Source organism: Bombus pyrosoma, linkage group LG2 (assembly GCF_014825855.1).
Source record: "Bombus pyrosoma isolate SC7728 linkage group LG2, ASM1482585v1, whole genome shotgun sequence".
Lineage (NCBI taxonomy): Eukaryota > Metazoa > Arthropoda > Insecta > Hymenoptera > Apidae > Bombus > Bombus pyrosoma.
In genome coordinates, this window is record NC_057771.1 from 15,187,388 (window position 1) to 15,203,535 (window position 16,148).

At 43.7% G+C, this 16,148-nt stretch overlaps 1 protein-coding gene across 3 annotated transcripts in view; it reads left to right on the top strand.

The window, feature by feature from the left end:
• LOC122577713 (ephrin-B2) overlaps positions 1–16,148 on the top strand; it is a 293,161-nt gene that overhangs the window by 264,986 nt on the left and 12,027 nt on the right. For all 3 annotated transcript variants that reach the window (XR_006320409.1, XM_043749216.1, XM_043749214.1), the window contains exons 2-4: positions 11,740–11,881; positions 12,773–13,076; positions 15,303–15,614. Coding sequence is in view for 2 of the 3 variants with exons in the window: in XM_043749216.1 (XP_043605151.1) it covers positions 11,740–11,881; positions 12,773–13,076; positions 15,303–15,614 (758 nt within the window). In the remaining variant the exon portion in view is untranslated. The remainder of the gene's footprint in view (positions 1–11,739; positions 11,882–12,772; positions 13,077–15,302; positions 15,615–16,148) is intronic.

Consider the following 16,148-nt stretch of genomic DNA (forward strand, 5'->3'; position numbering starts at 1 on the left):
CTCAATGCGCAATGCGGATCTTTGTCGAAGGTGCAAATACCGTGCAGCCGGTCTGTCTCTGTCAAGGAAATCCTCTAAACGGATGCGCGCCGAACCTCGCGATCAAACCGCCGAAGGACAGATTAATAATAAGGATCGTGAAATCGTGTCTACGAGATAACGCGTTTGATCGATGCCGGTTTGCTATTGCTCGATTATTTTGTTCGGATAACCGAGCAATAATAAGGCGGAGAAGATGTACCAGACTTGCGTTAGGGGTATTATGGAGCTTCGTTTTGCAATCTTTTTGGCGAGATCGAAGCTTTTGACGGAAATCTAGGTGGATTGTTTTGTATGTTTGATTGCGTTGAATCAGGTCTATTCTCTGGAAGATTCTCCGTTTCATTGCTTGGGTGCACGATTGGTATTCAATTGTTAAACGACAAATGGCCGTTCAACCTTCTTTTCTTAATTCTTAATTTTTCTACCAGAATACATGACAATTCTCGTGACTCTGTTGAATTTCCTATATCATCAACCTATTAACAACGATAGAGTTTATTATTTAACTTATAAGCTTCTATGCTTATGAGCGAACGATGTAAATAGTAAATTCCAAGGTGGCATCAGCACTTCCCTTTCCTTTTCAATTTGTGGAATTAACCAATGTGCCTTCTAAATTGTTCAATTGTTATCGATATTATTCTGGTTTCTCTCCATACCTTAGTAATATGGTTATATGTACTTACACGTAAGTAGTAGTTACTTTCGCTATTTTGAAGAATCATAATAAAAGATGTTAAAAGTTAATAATCTAAGTCCTAGAAGATAAAAGTAAAATATTGTATTCCACTATATAAAATATGGTATTCCAATATGGTTTCCTCTATCTTTATTTCATTCTCTTCTATTCGATCGAATGTTTACGCGTTCTCGGAAGCTCAGTAAAAAAATAAGGACGCAGAGATTATATGGGTATAAGAATATTTTCCAAGTACGCGCCGCTACCTGGAAAGATACCGAAACAAAGTATCCGGCGTGCCATAACACCGTATGGCTGCGGACTGTTCGAAAACTGATCCCGACGTTGCGTTTCCCCGTCGTAGGAACAAACATTTCCATAATCGTAAACCTTTCATCGGCTCCCTCGTACACCGAAGCTGGTATCAGCTATAAAACTGAAGAAGCTATAACGTAGCAAGGTCAGGCCGCAAGCTCTACGTTTTCTTCCCAAACTCGAGTGCTAATATACCGAACGGTACTTGACCGAAGAGTGGCTCCGTCTAATCGACGCTCGAGATCGCCATAAAGTTGGCGATCGTAAAATTAAATCGTCGTTAAATGTCACGGAGGGTCGCTCGATCTCTCGTTGCTTTCACGACGATTACAAGGTTCGACCAGAAGAAACAAACAAAAATTACTCGGAGAAGAATTTCGCTAAATACTATCGGTCGCGATCGGTCGCCAAATTTTCAATCATGGTAATTAATACTTTGTGTTAATCCTTTCGCTACGGTAGTTTTTGAGGCTAAGAGTATTTCTGGTATACAGATGAAAGGGATTTGCGTTAATTAAAGATATATATGCATGTTTAAACGCTTACAGGGAATCGAGGTCATTAACACTCGTGCATTTCTTCGAATCGAATTTTCTAACTTTTGAGATATTCGATTTAAAACCTGATTTTCATATCTTCATACTCGTACTTATATACATATATATATTTTTTCCGCTGATGTGATGCAAACTTCAACAAGTAACGAACAATTTTTAAGGTTTCTCAAACGACGTAAATGGATAGTTTGTCCACAGAGAGTTAATTGTTTTATATATAGAAATAAAAATGATTATTATGTTCGTGGTGAAAAGGTTAAAGTTATTCACGTCACACGAGGTTTCTCATGTTCGACCAGATTTTTTCAAGAAACACAAATTCCTCGAGAAAGAATTTGACTAAACGACGACGTTTATAGGCTATCCTGGTGGTTCGTTCCTCGAGGAGAAAAATATTCGGGAACTAATGGTAACCAAAGGTGAAGCGGCTTACGAACGCTAATTGGTAGTTAAAATTAATTAACGAGTCGGCCATACACACGGCTCTATTACCTACGTCCTACGTCGCCGCATCGGCAACGCGCGTACCTTCTCCGCCGCATTAACCGAGTTGGCTGCAACTCGAAGGTTCAAAGGGTGAAAACTGCGGTCGCTTTCGACACATTCGAAACGCCGAGACTGATAAATCTCTGGCCCGCCAGCCAGCCAGCCAGCCAGCCAGCACGGAACTCCGAGAAGCACGTCGTCTTCGTCGCCGTCGGGATGCCTGAACCACGTGGTTTCAGACTCAACTCCGACCGACTACTATTTTCTTTCAACGACGAGCATTTGATCTCCGATCGGGACAGACACTCCTCTACTTACGCCGTTAGTCCAATTACAAAGGAGTGGCATGCTGCTGCACATAAATTACACGAGCTCTGGGACAATCTGAATTGTATCGAGACTCGGCCATGGTTTAACTCACGATGTTACTCCGTATTTGTACACAGACCAGACTAATAGGCAAATCATAGCCTGTTTCGACATTTTTATACTCGAAGGTTACTTTGTACGGCTCCTAAACGAGAATAGCGGAAATGTTTCGGTCTTAACGTCTCTCAGTTTCCATTATTTTATTCCGTAATTAATAGTTATTCTAAGATTGGTTCAATAATATTTTTAGATAAATAGGATGGGCTTTAGTTTGCAAAACATAATTACTCTTAAAGTGTACGATTCTTTAAAGGTATCTGGGATATTTTTCTAGATATACGTAATCCTTGTGGCAACTCTACGTTACTGTACAAATCACATCACATTGAAATGTTATTCGTCATTGATGCTCGTTAGTAATTTTTGGCAATAATTCTAAATGAAATTGACACGTATACAACCTGCCTTTGAAATGAAATCTAAACTAATCTCTTACCACGAGTGTGACGACTCGACATTGCACAACAAAAACTTACTAATATCTGTAATTTGCTCATTGAATAATATAAATACCTCACTAACTAATTCTTACAAATATTACAATCACCCGTAACGATACCTACTTAAAACGAATAAACAGAGATGAAGAAGAGAACAAGACATAATTACAACAAATATCCTCTACCCACTCAAATACCGCACTACCGAAATTTCCAAATTCCATATTCTCGACTCGAAGCAAACACGATTATATCCAATCTCCAAACTCAAAGCCTCTCCTCTACCTATAAATCGTCGAGCAACACCGTCCTCCGATAAATTCATATTAAACGAACACGATACGTAAAAGAAAAAAGCATCGTCACCTGTTTGAAGGAAATTCGGCCAGACCACGGGAGAAGATCGTGTTGCGGCTTTCGACGCGGTTGATAAATCGACGCTACGAGACGGAACCCCGAAAACACGTGCGCGGACGTGGCTGCGGTATAATGTCCCCGGCGGACTATTTCTTTCAACGGCGGCCCTCTGATCTTCGGCCGGCTCTGACACTCCGTCTAGCCACTTTAGTGCCTCCATTCCACGCCTCGCGAGGGAGGTGGAACGGCGAGAACGTTTGTACACTGTGCACGGCTTTTAATAGGACGCAACGTCGCGGTACGCGTGGATCGATGAACTTTCGGTTAGAAGCCACACGCTACGCCAGCAAACCAGAATCGTGTGTTGTCTGTTTCGTGCGCCACCGATCGACTGTGTTGACCCCGAGCGAGTTTCGACCTCGAATAGAATCGCCAATTCGTCGATTTTTCCTCACCCCGTGTCCTCGAACGTCCTCGAATTGTCTGCGATCTCGAATAACACGTGGTAATTTAATTTGGAGCGCTCCAGGGACAAAAGATCGTGCTGTAGATGTCGAAATTTTTTCCTTTGGCGTAGGTAATGTATCTTTTTCTTCTGATCGTGTGTTGGTTATTTTAATCGGTTAGGATGTTTTTTTCAAAAAAAAAAATACAGTTGATATTGGAAAGAACGGAGAATCGTCGCTGACGTCTTCGAATGTCGTAAATTTTCTAAATGCTCTCGTCGACGATAATCACTTTGTCCCCTCCTTTACATTCATAAAGCACGCGCTATATTTTCTCTCGGAGATTTATCTTCGCGAAACAGCGCCGATTTTTTAACGACCACCCGTTTGATGGAGCTGTATTTTAAGCGGGCTTTTTAACTTTTAAACTGCCGCTCCTTTGAATCTCGTGACAAGTGATCGAAATACAATCCGGCCGATCGAATCTACTTAAACACTTACGATATTTCCAATGCATCAGCCAAAATAGAAAAAAAAACAAGAAACCTACGTAATCATAAATCGTAATTGTACATAGCGAAGATGCCTGTCGATTTTCAGTGTCAGAAATCGACCGCAACACAAAATAGACGGCAAATTCGATCGACCCAGTAAATGTAAACCGCCCGCTTCGACCGCAAACCTCACGGTTCCGGTCGTGTCTTTAAGAAAAGAACAGAGAACGATTCGTTGTTTTCTCTTCGAAAATCGACATGTCACAATTTCGTGTATCTTTAAATATTCACAGTTCTCTCAAAATCAGAGTGAATTGATCGATCGTATAAAAGTCGTCGACAAAACAACTGATTAACTGCGACTCGATGAGAACAGTCACGACGGAATTCCGTGAAATTATCAATGCTAACAGGTTCCGTATTCGCAATCGTTCAGCTCTTTAACGGGCGAGCTCGCGCCGGGACAAAATTTTGCCCCGAGGGAAGGAAGAATTACCAGGCGCCTCGTTAACTTTCGTTTCGTCTTCTTCCCTGTTCTGTTTTCACGCGAATCGTTTCTTCCCCTATCTTTCCCGCGCTCGTAAATCCGATGGATTATCGGCACCGTTAAGAAAGAAGTTGCGGTGGATCGGCGTAATTAGAATAGGAAACGTTTCACATACCTAAAACGCAAGTTTTTTACACCGGTGTAAACGTCCGAATTTCTCTAATTGCTCGATCAACAGCTAACAAATAATTTTGTATATGATTTTTAGTTGCGTGAGTGGCGCGTGTTGAACTAGGATTTCCAAATAAATTCGTAAAAAATTTTCCACGATGATAAGAAGATACTCGACAAAAGATAGGTGAAATTCAGGAACCGCAGAAAGTACGATAAAAGGAAACGATTCGAACTATCCAGGATACGAAAATAGATCGAAGACGAGAAAAATTCATTTGGAGGGGGCGGATGGTCGGTGGAAGAATACGATAAATATTTGAAGTTAACTAATAATAACGCCGGCACGTCCTAATGGCACGGAGAGACGAAAAGACGCCGCCGCCGACGACGCAGACGACGACGAAGACGATGACGAAGACAACCACGACGACTGGTCTTACCCAGCGACGTCGACAAGAGAATCACCCGCACTGCTTTTACATAACGCATTAATGTCGTGCATTAAATGGACCGACTGCGCTGTATACTGGACCATCTTGCAGGAAGTTATTATAAATACGGCACGAGACCGTGGAATTCGTTACGGTAGGGAAAGCTGCGGGAATGCAAGCGGCGCTCTTTTATAAATTATTTAAAAGTTCAAGGGGCCCCCGCTAAAGAACCAGGCCACGTTTCGGCAAAAATGTTTCTGACCCCTATGAGATAGAAATAGATCGACGGAAATCCAGTGCACGCAGCTACCGCCTTTATATTTCTACCGCTGACGAGTTGCGTTGACATGAATTGTTACGTCGATGCATATGAAATGTCGTAAAATATTTTTTCTTCAAATAGAACTACAAGGTATTTTCCTTGAAATATATTATTTAATCAAAGTATTCTTCGATCATCGAGTACTTTTTCAATCATTAATTGGTTTCGTTATTCCTAATTTATAAGAAGTGATAAGAAGGCTTCATCTTTAAAGGCTCGAATACTATTTTTACGAGATGTAACTTTCGTATTAGAATTGAGTTGGATTCCGTCCGAAATCGTTGGCTCTCAGTCTTTATAAAACACAGTTTGAGAGAAGAATTCGTTTAGGGCAACGATTAAATTCGGGCTGATTTATGAGAGCTTCTTGAAATCTTCGAGGAAATAGTTACGCTTTACAAGGCATAAAACGATGATTTCGGTGTAGCAATGGTCTGAATTGAGGAAATCAGCTTGGTAGAAGACGGTTCGCGTTCATTCGGACTCGTTAAATCTACGCCCATAAAAACGACGACAATAAACTCGGTCCATAGTCTCGCGGCTGTTTTACGTCGATTTTCAACGCTGAAGAACTGGCTGCGGTTGCCAGCTCCGGAAGAACAAAGGCTTAGTGTGTGCGCGATGTAAAAATAAGATCAGCCGAGGGGAACCAATTATGGAGCGTATTTGATGTCGCGGAGACAAGCAGGTGCAAACGAGAGAACCGATACGTTACACCTTTCCCTCGAACGCGATTGATGTTTCCTCTACGTTCCAAGATTATTAAATCAATCGTTTCGAAGAGTCGATCGACTCTATCAAAAGTAATCACTAGATTTTTTAAGATTTGAACATTGGGTTATCACATATTGTGATAATTAAAGAAATTTAAAAAGTTCGATATTTTCGATATCGGCAGGCGATGCTTAGATCAATACTGTGAGTTATCACGAAACAAACATCGATCGAAGATATTCTTGGATATTCTATCTGTCCGAGAATAAGGAAAGGGAAAGCAAAAAAGTGACCGATGAAAAAATCAGGAATCGTTCGAGGCTTCGACTTTTTCAAATAATTCCTAACGTCTCTCAGTCACGCCGTCAATTTTCAATACTAATTCACGCAGATATTAGAACCACGAGCCTCGAGTCGATGACGAAATAGAAAGAAGAGGGAAAAATATGCATTATACGGGTACAATGCTTGTCTAAGGAATGAACATGATGAATGAAAGAGTCGAACGATGGCCCCAAAGCCGGTAACGTCCAAGAATGCTTCCTCTTAGTCGTTTTGCTTTCTTCCCAGTTCTCTTTCTCTCTCTCTCTTTTCCCCTTTCCTACTCCCTCTGTGCGCCCTCTTTGATGCAGTCGCAGCTTTGATATTCCTGCCAGAATATCCCACTTATAGTTAGCGCATAAGCCTGCTCTTCTCTATTCGTTTCTTCTCTATCTCACACTCACTCGCTTTTCTCTTCCAATTGTCCTTTCTCACTCGCACCCCATTTCTTCCAAGCTTGCACCATCCCTGTCATACGTTTCCAGCTTTTCCTTCCTCCTCTCTAGCGCAGACATTCTAACACACGTGGGTATAGTTTCCTCGACGTTTCTCACCGACTCTTTGTCCCGTCTTCCACGGGACGACGCGACGACGTTGAACGGTTTGCGAAACGTTCCTTGCTTGGTGTTCACCTCGCTAGGATAATACCATGCACGCGTGCATCTCCCCTCTCCTAACGTGATGAAACGCGGGTCAAGGATCGACGATTAAAGGATTCGTTGGCGAGAAGAGCGTGTCGTTTACACGCTGACGCGAATTCCCGCGGTTTCCGTTGCTTCCTCGACGCTCCAAGATTCCTAGATTCCTCGAAGAACGCCGGTAATTACGTCGATAAGAATCTCGCATAATTCACGTGGTTGGAATAACTTTTATGCATCGTGGCTAATTTTCTTCTCCTATGGCTGGAAAGAGGGAAGGTGTCGATAGAGTTTGATCCAACGTTCGTCAAGAAACGAGAAAAAAGTTAGACACGGATATGTTCGCCGACCAATGAACCGTGTCGATTGGGACATGAAGTTGGGAAAGGAAAGGGTGACGTATAAAATTGGTCTGGCTGAACGATCGACGAGAATTTCCAGAGGTCCCGAAACGATGGAGGTCCTTGATCGGTACACGCCCACTTTTTCGCTGTTCCAATTAGGCGAGGACCCTTGCGCACGTTTTATTTGGTAGTTGATTGGTGTCGAGCAGACAGTAGTGGAAATTAATGAAAACGGTCTTCGGGGTAGGATATGCCGAACAGTTATTGGCCCCCGAATAATTTCGCTGAAATTCGCGGATTTTACAGGTGTTTAGTCGACAATGCAATTAGCAGCAACACGGTCCACTAGACTGCTAATAGGATATCCGCGATACACGTGTTTATACGATCGACGGATATTAGGAATGTGAACGGAATAAATCGATGATCTAGGTGAGCCCTTGAGAAGGTGCAAAAATTTAAAGGACCATTTTTGTTCATGTAAAATGTTACAAAATTTTATTACGAGATTTTGTGGGTTTTTCATCTTTAGATATAATGAGCGTTAAGTTTCTCAGAGGATAAATATCTTACTTCCTCAATTTTTTTTTAGCACAAGAGAATAACATAAAGTATCGTGTCGTCCAAAGATAAATTCTAAAAATAATATTTCTTATATTATCAGTTTTCTCTATCTATCTTCAACATGGTTTATGAACGGTTCAATCTTTCAATGTACATAAAGAAATACCAATATCAGCGTTCGAAAAAATCCGTAAAAAAGAAGAGCAACGATAACGATGATTAAATAGTGTTATCGTCTGTATCGAGTAAAAGCAAAATGTGTTTCTAAGCAAACCGGCAATATTCGCAACCGCATAGGTTTTTAGGTTCGGAGGGGTCATTGAGGACACCCCATACATATTCATACCGACTATTTACCTAAGACCAGAAAAGAACTGTTAAGAACGAAAGCAACGTATCGCATTAATGCAAGGGTCCTCGAAGATCCTACGAATACGTAGGTATATGCAAATGACACCATTCCCGCCGAGGAAACCTTTAAATCACACATCGAGGCTACCAATAACATCGTCGACGATCATAATACAAGACCGCCTTTATGCTCGCTGTACCAGCAAGAGTAGCAAGATGTTCGTCCTCGACTTTAAAAGGATCACGTTCTAAGTACCGTAACATGCAATAACAGCCTTTCATCGGATATAATTCGTACCAGGATTAAAATAACAAATAGACCAGAGAGCGACGCGTGTTGCATGTCGTAATTAACATACACCGTTCGACGTGGAGCAACAAGTTTTTACAAGAAACGAAGTTTGTTAATCGTTCCCAGGGGGCCTGATTCTCGCATAGAATTACCGGACACGCTATTGATATCTCGTTCCAAACGAACAACCGAGTAACAACTTCCAAGTTTCACGCTATATCTTATTATGCCGTTGAATTTGCATCCTATTATAACTAAATGAAATAAAAGATGAAAAATCCGAAATCAACGTTCGCGCGAACAAAAAAGAAAGATCTTTTACAAGAATTACGCAATCTCCGACGATACAGATAGGTGTACAAATTACCGTCACGGACAAATTTCAGACAGATCTCGGTTATTTAAATTTCTCTCCTTCCCACCGTATTCTTCTTATCTCAGCTCGTCCACTGGAACAGTTGAAACGCGAAATAAGGTAGATACAAAGCGAATCTTTTTTTCCCCCCTTCAAAACGAATGCCCCGGTAAATTTATACATCACAATTCTCCGCGCATCGCGGCCATTAACGCGTCGACGACCGGGGAACATGACGGCCATGGTACATCAACCTTCGTGAGGAAACCGAGCTGCCCGGTCCAAAGTACCAAAAGGAGCCACGCCGTGCTTTTATCGCGAGTAATTCGGGCCACGATCGTACGTATACGGTGTCTAATAAATTCGTGAATGGCCAGCCAGCGACTGAAATGTTCTATACACCCACGCGTAACGCACACGAATTGCCATCGTGCAACGGTCGCTCTCACTCTCTCTCTTTTTTCTTTCTATGGGTTTCGTCTATGGTTGTGTGCGCGCGTGCCTCGATTCCCGAGGTTGTTGGCGTTTGGTTGCGCGCTTAGGGTGGGTACCGAGCCGACGAACCGACATGGGGGCACCAAGAGAGAGCGGATATTATCGCCAAACGTTAATTTGGTCGAGGCCCGGCCTACCTTCCAATTTTCGAGCCCTTACACGCCCACTTACGAGATTGTCCGTTAATGCTCCGAAACGTCGGGACGCGTTTTCGACGCCCGCGTTTTACCGCCACGGAGAGCTTCACGGACTTCGCGTACGGCCGACGGGTACATCTCGGACGAGGCTTCTCTTTAGACTTTAGACGCTCTCGGCCTTTGCATACGAGACGCACGTGTTGCCAGAGTACCGTATGTATATACTTGAAAGGGTAAATAGAGTTCAACTCGAGCAGCAAGTCTTAGAGCTGAAGGGTAGTGGATCTGCAGGTGTTAGACATTTCTAGACGTTAGAGCTTTTTAGAGTTTAGAACTGCAGCTATTAAGACTTTAAATAGCATGCTTTTAAGTTAGACTCTGTTAACTAGAGCTCTAATTACGAGCAGGAGCCTTCTAGACAAAAGGAATTCTAAGTTTTTAAGGTTTTCATCAAAGGTAGTCTGTAATTAGAATTTCAAAGACGACAGGCGAAACGAGGAATACAAGAGGCATTTTATGAAAAAGGAAGGGTATTTGCAAATTTAACATCGATAACGCTCCCGCCAAATGCGTCGTGTATGCGCATACAGCCTGATAACGCTGGGATAGTCTAATGTTAACGGAGCAAGGGCAGCCGTATGACGGAGAGTATCGCGATAAAATTAAATGGAACGTCGAAGAAAGGAACGACGCGTCTCCGATTCGACGCTAAGAAAACAGGGAAAACCGTATTTCAGTCTGTGCCTTAACATTCCCGCGTGGACGCGCGCATCACATACGCCCGCGCGCCTAATTTATGTAACACAGAACAAATATACTCGTGGTAGCGTACGGCGCGTACGTAAAGCGTGGTAGAAGCAAAGAAAATAAATACGGGACGGAACAAGTGGAACGTCCGCGAGAAGCAAGAAAATAGTTCGCGCGGCGATTCGTAGACCCAAAATAGGGCGGTGTGAACAGCAGGAAACTTTACTATACACCGTGCAACGTGGAGTAGGAGAGACGCGTGTATTTGGCGTGTGTGAGCGCTGTTGGAAAGAACCGGTTATATAGCAACCGTCCTCCACCTTCTCCACCTTCTTCTTCTTCTTCTTCTACTTCTTCTTCTGCTTCTTCCTCCTTTTCTTCTGCCTGTTCTTCTCCTTCTTCCTTACTTTCCTTCCTACTCATTCGCCGACCTTTCGTTCCATCCTCGCCAAGTATCCAGCGAGCTCAGCTACATAATACAAGCGATCCTATACATACAAACAAGCACGTGCGTGTGTTCGTGCTCGTGTAGAGACTCTCTGTATGTACAGTGTACACTTACGTGAGGTCCCGACACCATGGGCGCCTGCCTATCTGACATTGGGTGCCTGCCTACGAGGGCGAGTCCGCGACGTTTCTTTTTTCTTTCTTTACTGACCTGGCTACCGACGGACTCTGGGGAACCGTGTATTCCTTCCGAGGACCCTCCGGGGGCGTTGGAATTTCGCGAGCGTTTCACGGATAGCCTTGTTTCCGATACGCGGAAACCCAGTCAGAATTCTATTGTACTCGACTCGCAACGGCAGGATATCCCGCGGCGAAAGAAACACCGCTGAGTGAAACGTGACTGTTAATATATTTAATCGCGCCGATGATATCCGACGATTAATTTTTTACTTGATGCGTTTTGAGCGGCGTCGAGATCCAGGTGTTGGAAATATAAATGATTCTCTTGACTATTGTTCGAACTTCGTTCGATTTTCCTTCCTCGTTGTATTCGCGTATGTATACTATGAATGTTTGCGCGTATTTACTATGCATATACGATTTCGTATATTTCATTCAGTAATACGAGAGTCGAATTATTAGATATATATCGATGATTAATGTTTTCTGTTACAGATTTCGAATAGACAACACAGACCACATAATAGACGTGAACAAGAACAACGCGGCGTTCGAGTACGATCAAGTGAACATAATATGTCCTGTGTACCAGCCAGGGACATATGACGAGGACGCGGAGAAGTATATTATTTATAACGTAAGTACTTTCGTACCGAATCGTAATGCTAAGAATCTTGCCCTCGACATTGGTAGAAAGATTGTCACGAGTCCAAGCGTGTACCCGCCATCCATAGTGGGATCAACAGATAAATCGAGTTACACGTCTGTCGACCCATTATGCGAAATAAAAAATTGTCAAAGGGCATTCCGTGCTATTTAGACAGCTGCTGCTACTCGAAACTCGTTCGTTAACTCGCTCATATCGGACCCCCAAGAACGACTTCCGCCTCGTAGCCAACTCTTGACATCGCGTTGCCCTCGAGGGGCTGTTCCAACTCTATTTCACCCGCTTTTAAAAATATTCATGACAAACTACCGTGTCGCCATTATTCCCGAATTAGAGAAACTCGTATATACAAGACCGATAACGATGTTTGTTCTTGAGAAGAAAATTACAGAGTTTCATAAATTAAATTGTTGCTAGCATCGTGAAAATCTTTCGTCCCCGTTCTTGCTTTTATCAGAGATTCCAGCACAGTTCCCAAAAGCTGTAACGCAAACGTCACGAATCATCGTCGAGATCTAATCATCTTATCCTACCCTCCTCGTATTGTCTCTTTCGAACCCAACAATAGATACTTTCTTCCCCTTAATCGTATCTTGAGAGGGGGTGGGTAGCGACGAACTAGTGGACGAACGAAAATCAGCCTTTTTCACGGCTATTTGTTACGAAGAATGGCAAAGAACTGTCGCGGTAGTCAATCAACGATTAGTAATCTTTGTAAAGAATCTTTGTTTGTATAGACTCGACAAAGTCGACAAAACGATAAAGAAAACGTTCAAGGACGTTCAACTCGTACGTAACAAACAACTAGCGTGGCGAATCGATTGGTACCGAGAACTTATAGCTGCATCGTATGTTTCACAGGTGTCTAAAGAGGAATACGAAACATGTCGGATAACGAATCCAAATCCACGGGTGATAGCAGTCTGCAACAACCCGTATAAGACCATGTACTTCACGATCACCTTCAGGCCGTTCACACCGCAACCTGAAGGCCTAGAGTTCCTGCCAGGCCACGATTACTATTTCATCAGCACTTCGTCCAAGGACGACCTTCATAAACGCATCGGTGGACGATGCACCAGTAACAACATGAAGGTGGTCTTCAAGGTGTGCTGCCGCAACGAGGCTGACACCTCGTCGTCATCGGCTACATCGCGCAACAATTGTGAGTATCCTTCGTTTTATTGTAAACGCCGATACAAATATCACCATTTTCTTGTTACTATCGATTTGTTCGTTTAACCAGAAGATATTTTTTTCTATTCGCATTGAGGCGAAATTTTTGAAGACGTTTGATGCACATGTATTAAAGAAACGATTGAATTTGCCAGCGTTTTCACCTTCGGTCCCATTTACAAGCATTCCTTGAATATTCCTATTCCGAAATCGTTCCGACATACGAAAACCTTTGTCCTACCGAAAGGCACACGTTTCACGTGTACGACCAGTATTCTAATGGGCTCCGATTATCATAATCTGAAATTATAGTCGTTGTATACGTCGTCTACGCCGCCTTTTCATTTCGCGTGTAAATCACGTTTAAAACCTTCACGGTTTCGCTTGAGCGTGCGACCTCTCTTCGTCCACATTCGTGGATGAAACGATTGGAAGAAGGGTCGTGTCATAAATTCATTATCCCCTAATCAGTTACAAAGGGAAGGACTACTCGTAACGACAGACGGTCTACGCCGATTCCTTGATCTTCCGCTGCGAACACGATCCACCCTCGATCCCCCTCTCTATTTTCCCGCTCGTACAGACGGCCAGCCCGTGCTCCTCCCCTCTTAAATAATCCCTATCAATTATAATTCTTAGCCGTGCACACCATTTGTTGCGGTTAGAGGACCAACGCTGACCCAGAACACAATAAATTCCACTATTTCATTCTAGCCCGTTCTCTTCTCTCCCTAATTCGTTCCAACCGTCCTCCCAACACCTCCTCCACCTCCTACCCGCTACCACCGACCCAACACTCGTCGGAGACGATTCATGCGCCGTAATGACTAGCTATTTCGCCGGCCGAGAACTCTGAACTCCCTTTCTCTCTTTCCCTCTTTCACCATTCGGTGTCTCGGGCATTCAAGATTCCAGCAGGCTCTCCACCGACCTCGAAATCCTTCCGCGGCTTTCTACTGTGCTGTGTTGCGGGATCAGACCGTGAGCACCGACGCTCGTGTACGGTGCCCTACGATTACTATCAGCGGCTACGAACCGCGAGAAATGTTAATCTCGCGGAAAATTTCAGGCTGGCTCCTCTGCTTTGCGCCGCGAGCGCTTTGCGCGGCGAAAGACATTTACGCCGGCAATTAGCCGGCGAAAATGCGAAATTAATCTTCGACTTTATTCCACCGGTAGAAGTTCATTCTCCCCGAGGTCTTTGTGCCTGTGAATTTCGGCCGAGAACATAAAACATTTGTCATTCATTACGGTTATCGTGTTTTCTTCCAATTTTTTATTCTTATTTTTTTTCTTTTTTTTTGGTTCTCTTTGTTTTATCATCGAAAGTCGATCAGTTTCAGGAATGAACTTCGACCGCAAATTGCGTAAATTTCGATTTAAAATCGCGTAATAAAGAAGGTTATTTTTTCTTTTATATGTTGCATAAACGTTTTAAACGGACATCGGACGCAGTAACAAGAATTCACGTTCCCATCGTTTTCGCGTGGCGATCATCGCGGATGTTCGATCAAACTTTTACGATACCGCATTTACGGTTATGATTGTAACGGTTTGCGCGCGATTCTATTATTACGTACGATCGGCATCGGCGAATGATCGCCGGAGCGATTAAATAAAATTTAACGGACGCAATCATAACCGCCTGTATTTCGATTCGGAGGCCGGCTTTAAAATATCGACCTCTGGCGAACGCGGGTATGTACATAGATAATTGAAATCGATGTCGATTCACCGGACACTCAGTCCCGTTTACGAGCAATCGTCGAACGGCGGCCGCGTTCTCCGTCGTTGAATCCCCCTGTTGAAAATTACGCAAAACCGATGCGCGATTTGGACCGCGATTGCGGAGTTAAAATCGAAACGCTCGTCGACGCGACGTTATCCTAAATCATCCGGCTGGAAATGCTGGTGAACGACGATGTTGCACGGGCGCTCGCGCGCGCGTAACAACAGTAATCGAGACTGGCTGAAAATTGCACGCAACTCGTGAACCAGTGGAAAAAAATCACTGGCGGAGATTACACGCTAAAATTCAATAGCCGCAACAAAGTATACCTCTGGCCGCACGATGTAGCCCAGACGAGACTACGTCGTACGTACGGTTCTCTCGAAAGCACGTCGCGTCGTCGCGTCGAGCCTCGCGAACATGACGATGTAATAAGAATGTTAGAGAAAGAGGAATACGTTAACGTTGATCTATGTCATTTTTCAGCCGTAGCTGTAACCAGCAGCACCGTGCCAAGCAGCAGCTCGACCAGCACCGCAGTTTTGGGTGGAGGAGCCGTCGGAATACCACCCCCGCCACCACCGAGCGTCGTCAAGAACGGCGGCCCAGATCGATTCTACCCAGGGGGCAGCATTCATCATCATCACGATCATCATCAACCGGCCACGGCGGCGCCGACCCTGCCCCACGTACCCCCTCCGGCTATCTACCCTGTGCATCCGCATCAGCCTCCGATTCACAATGGACCGCCGTCCTCCTCGCCGCCCAAGACCTCGATCGGCCAAAAGAAGAAGAACAGTACGTATAACACAGCGCCCCACCGCCTCTTGCCACCTGCTCTCTTTGCCGCGAAACGAGTTTCTCGATGCTCCTCGCGACCATTATCTCGGCCAATGATTCTTTCATTTTTTCTTATCCTTCTCTCTTTCTCTACCTTTCTGTGTTCCTTCGCTGCTTTCTTCTTTTTCATTTTCTTTTCTTACGCGAAATCTCTCTCGTCGTCGCATCTTGTCGAAATTAATCATGGAAGAGGAGGGTCATTTTATTAATCGACGCGAATTAGATCGTCTATAATGTATCTCCGAGCATCGCCGAGTTGGTCGAATTTAATTATCGAATAGAGTAATGAGAATTTCGAATATCATCGAATAAAATAGTCGATGACAATCACGTCAGATCGCGTCTATATTTTGCGAGAACGTGTTTTCTAATTTAGCTTGTGCCGCTAAATCCCTTGTCCCTTATCATTACTTTCGTTTTGTCCGGCTGATAATTATCGCTTCGTATCGGGATTACTGTTGCATAAAATTAAGATAAACCACTCGTACTCGA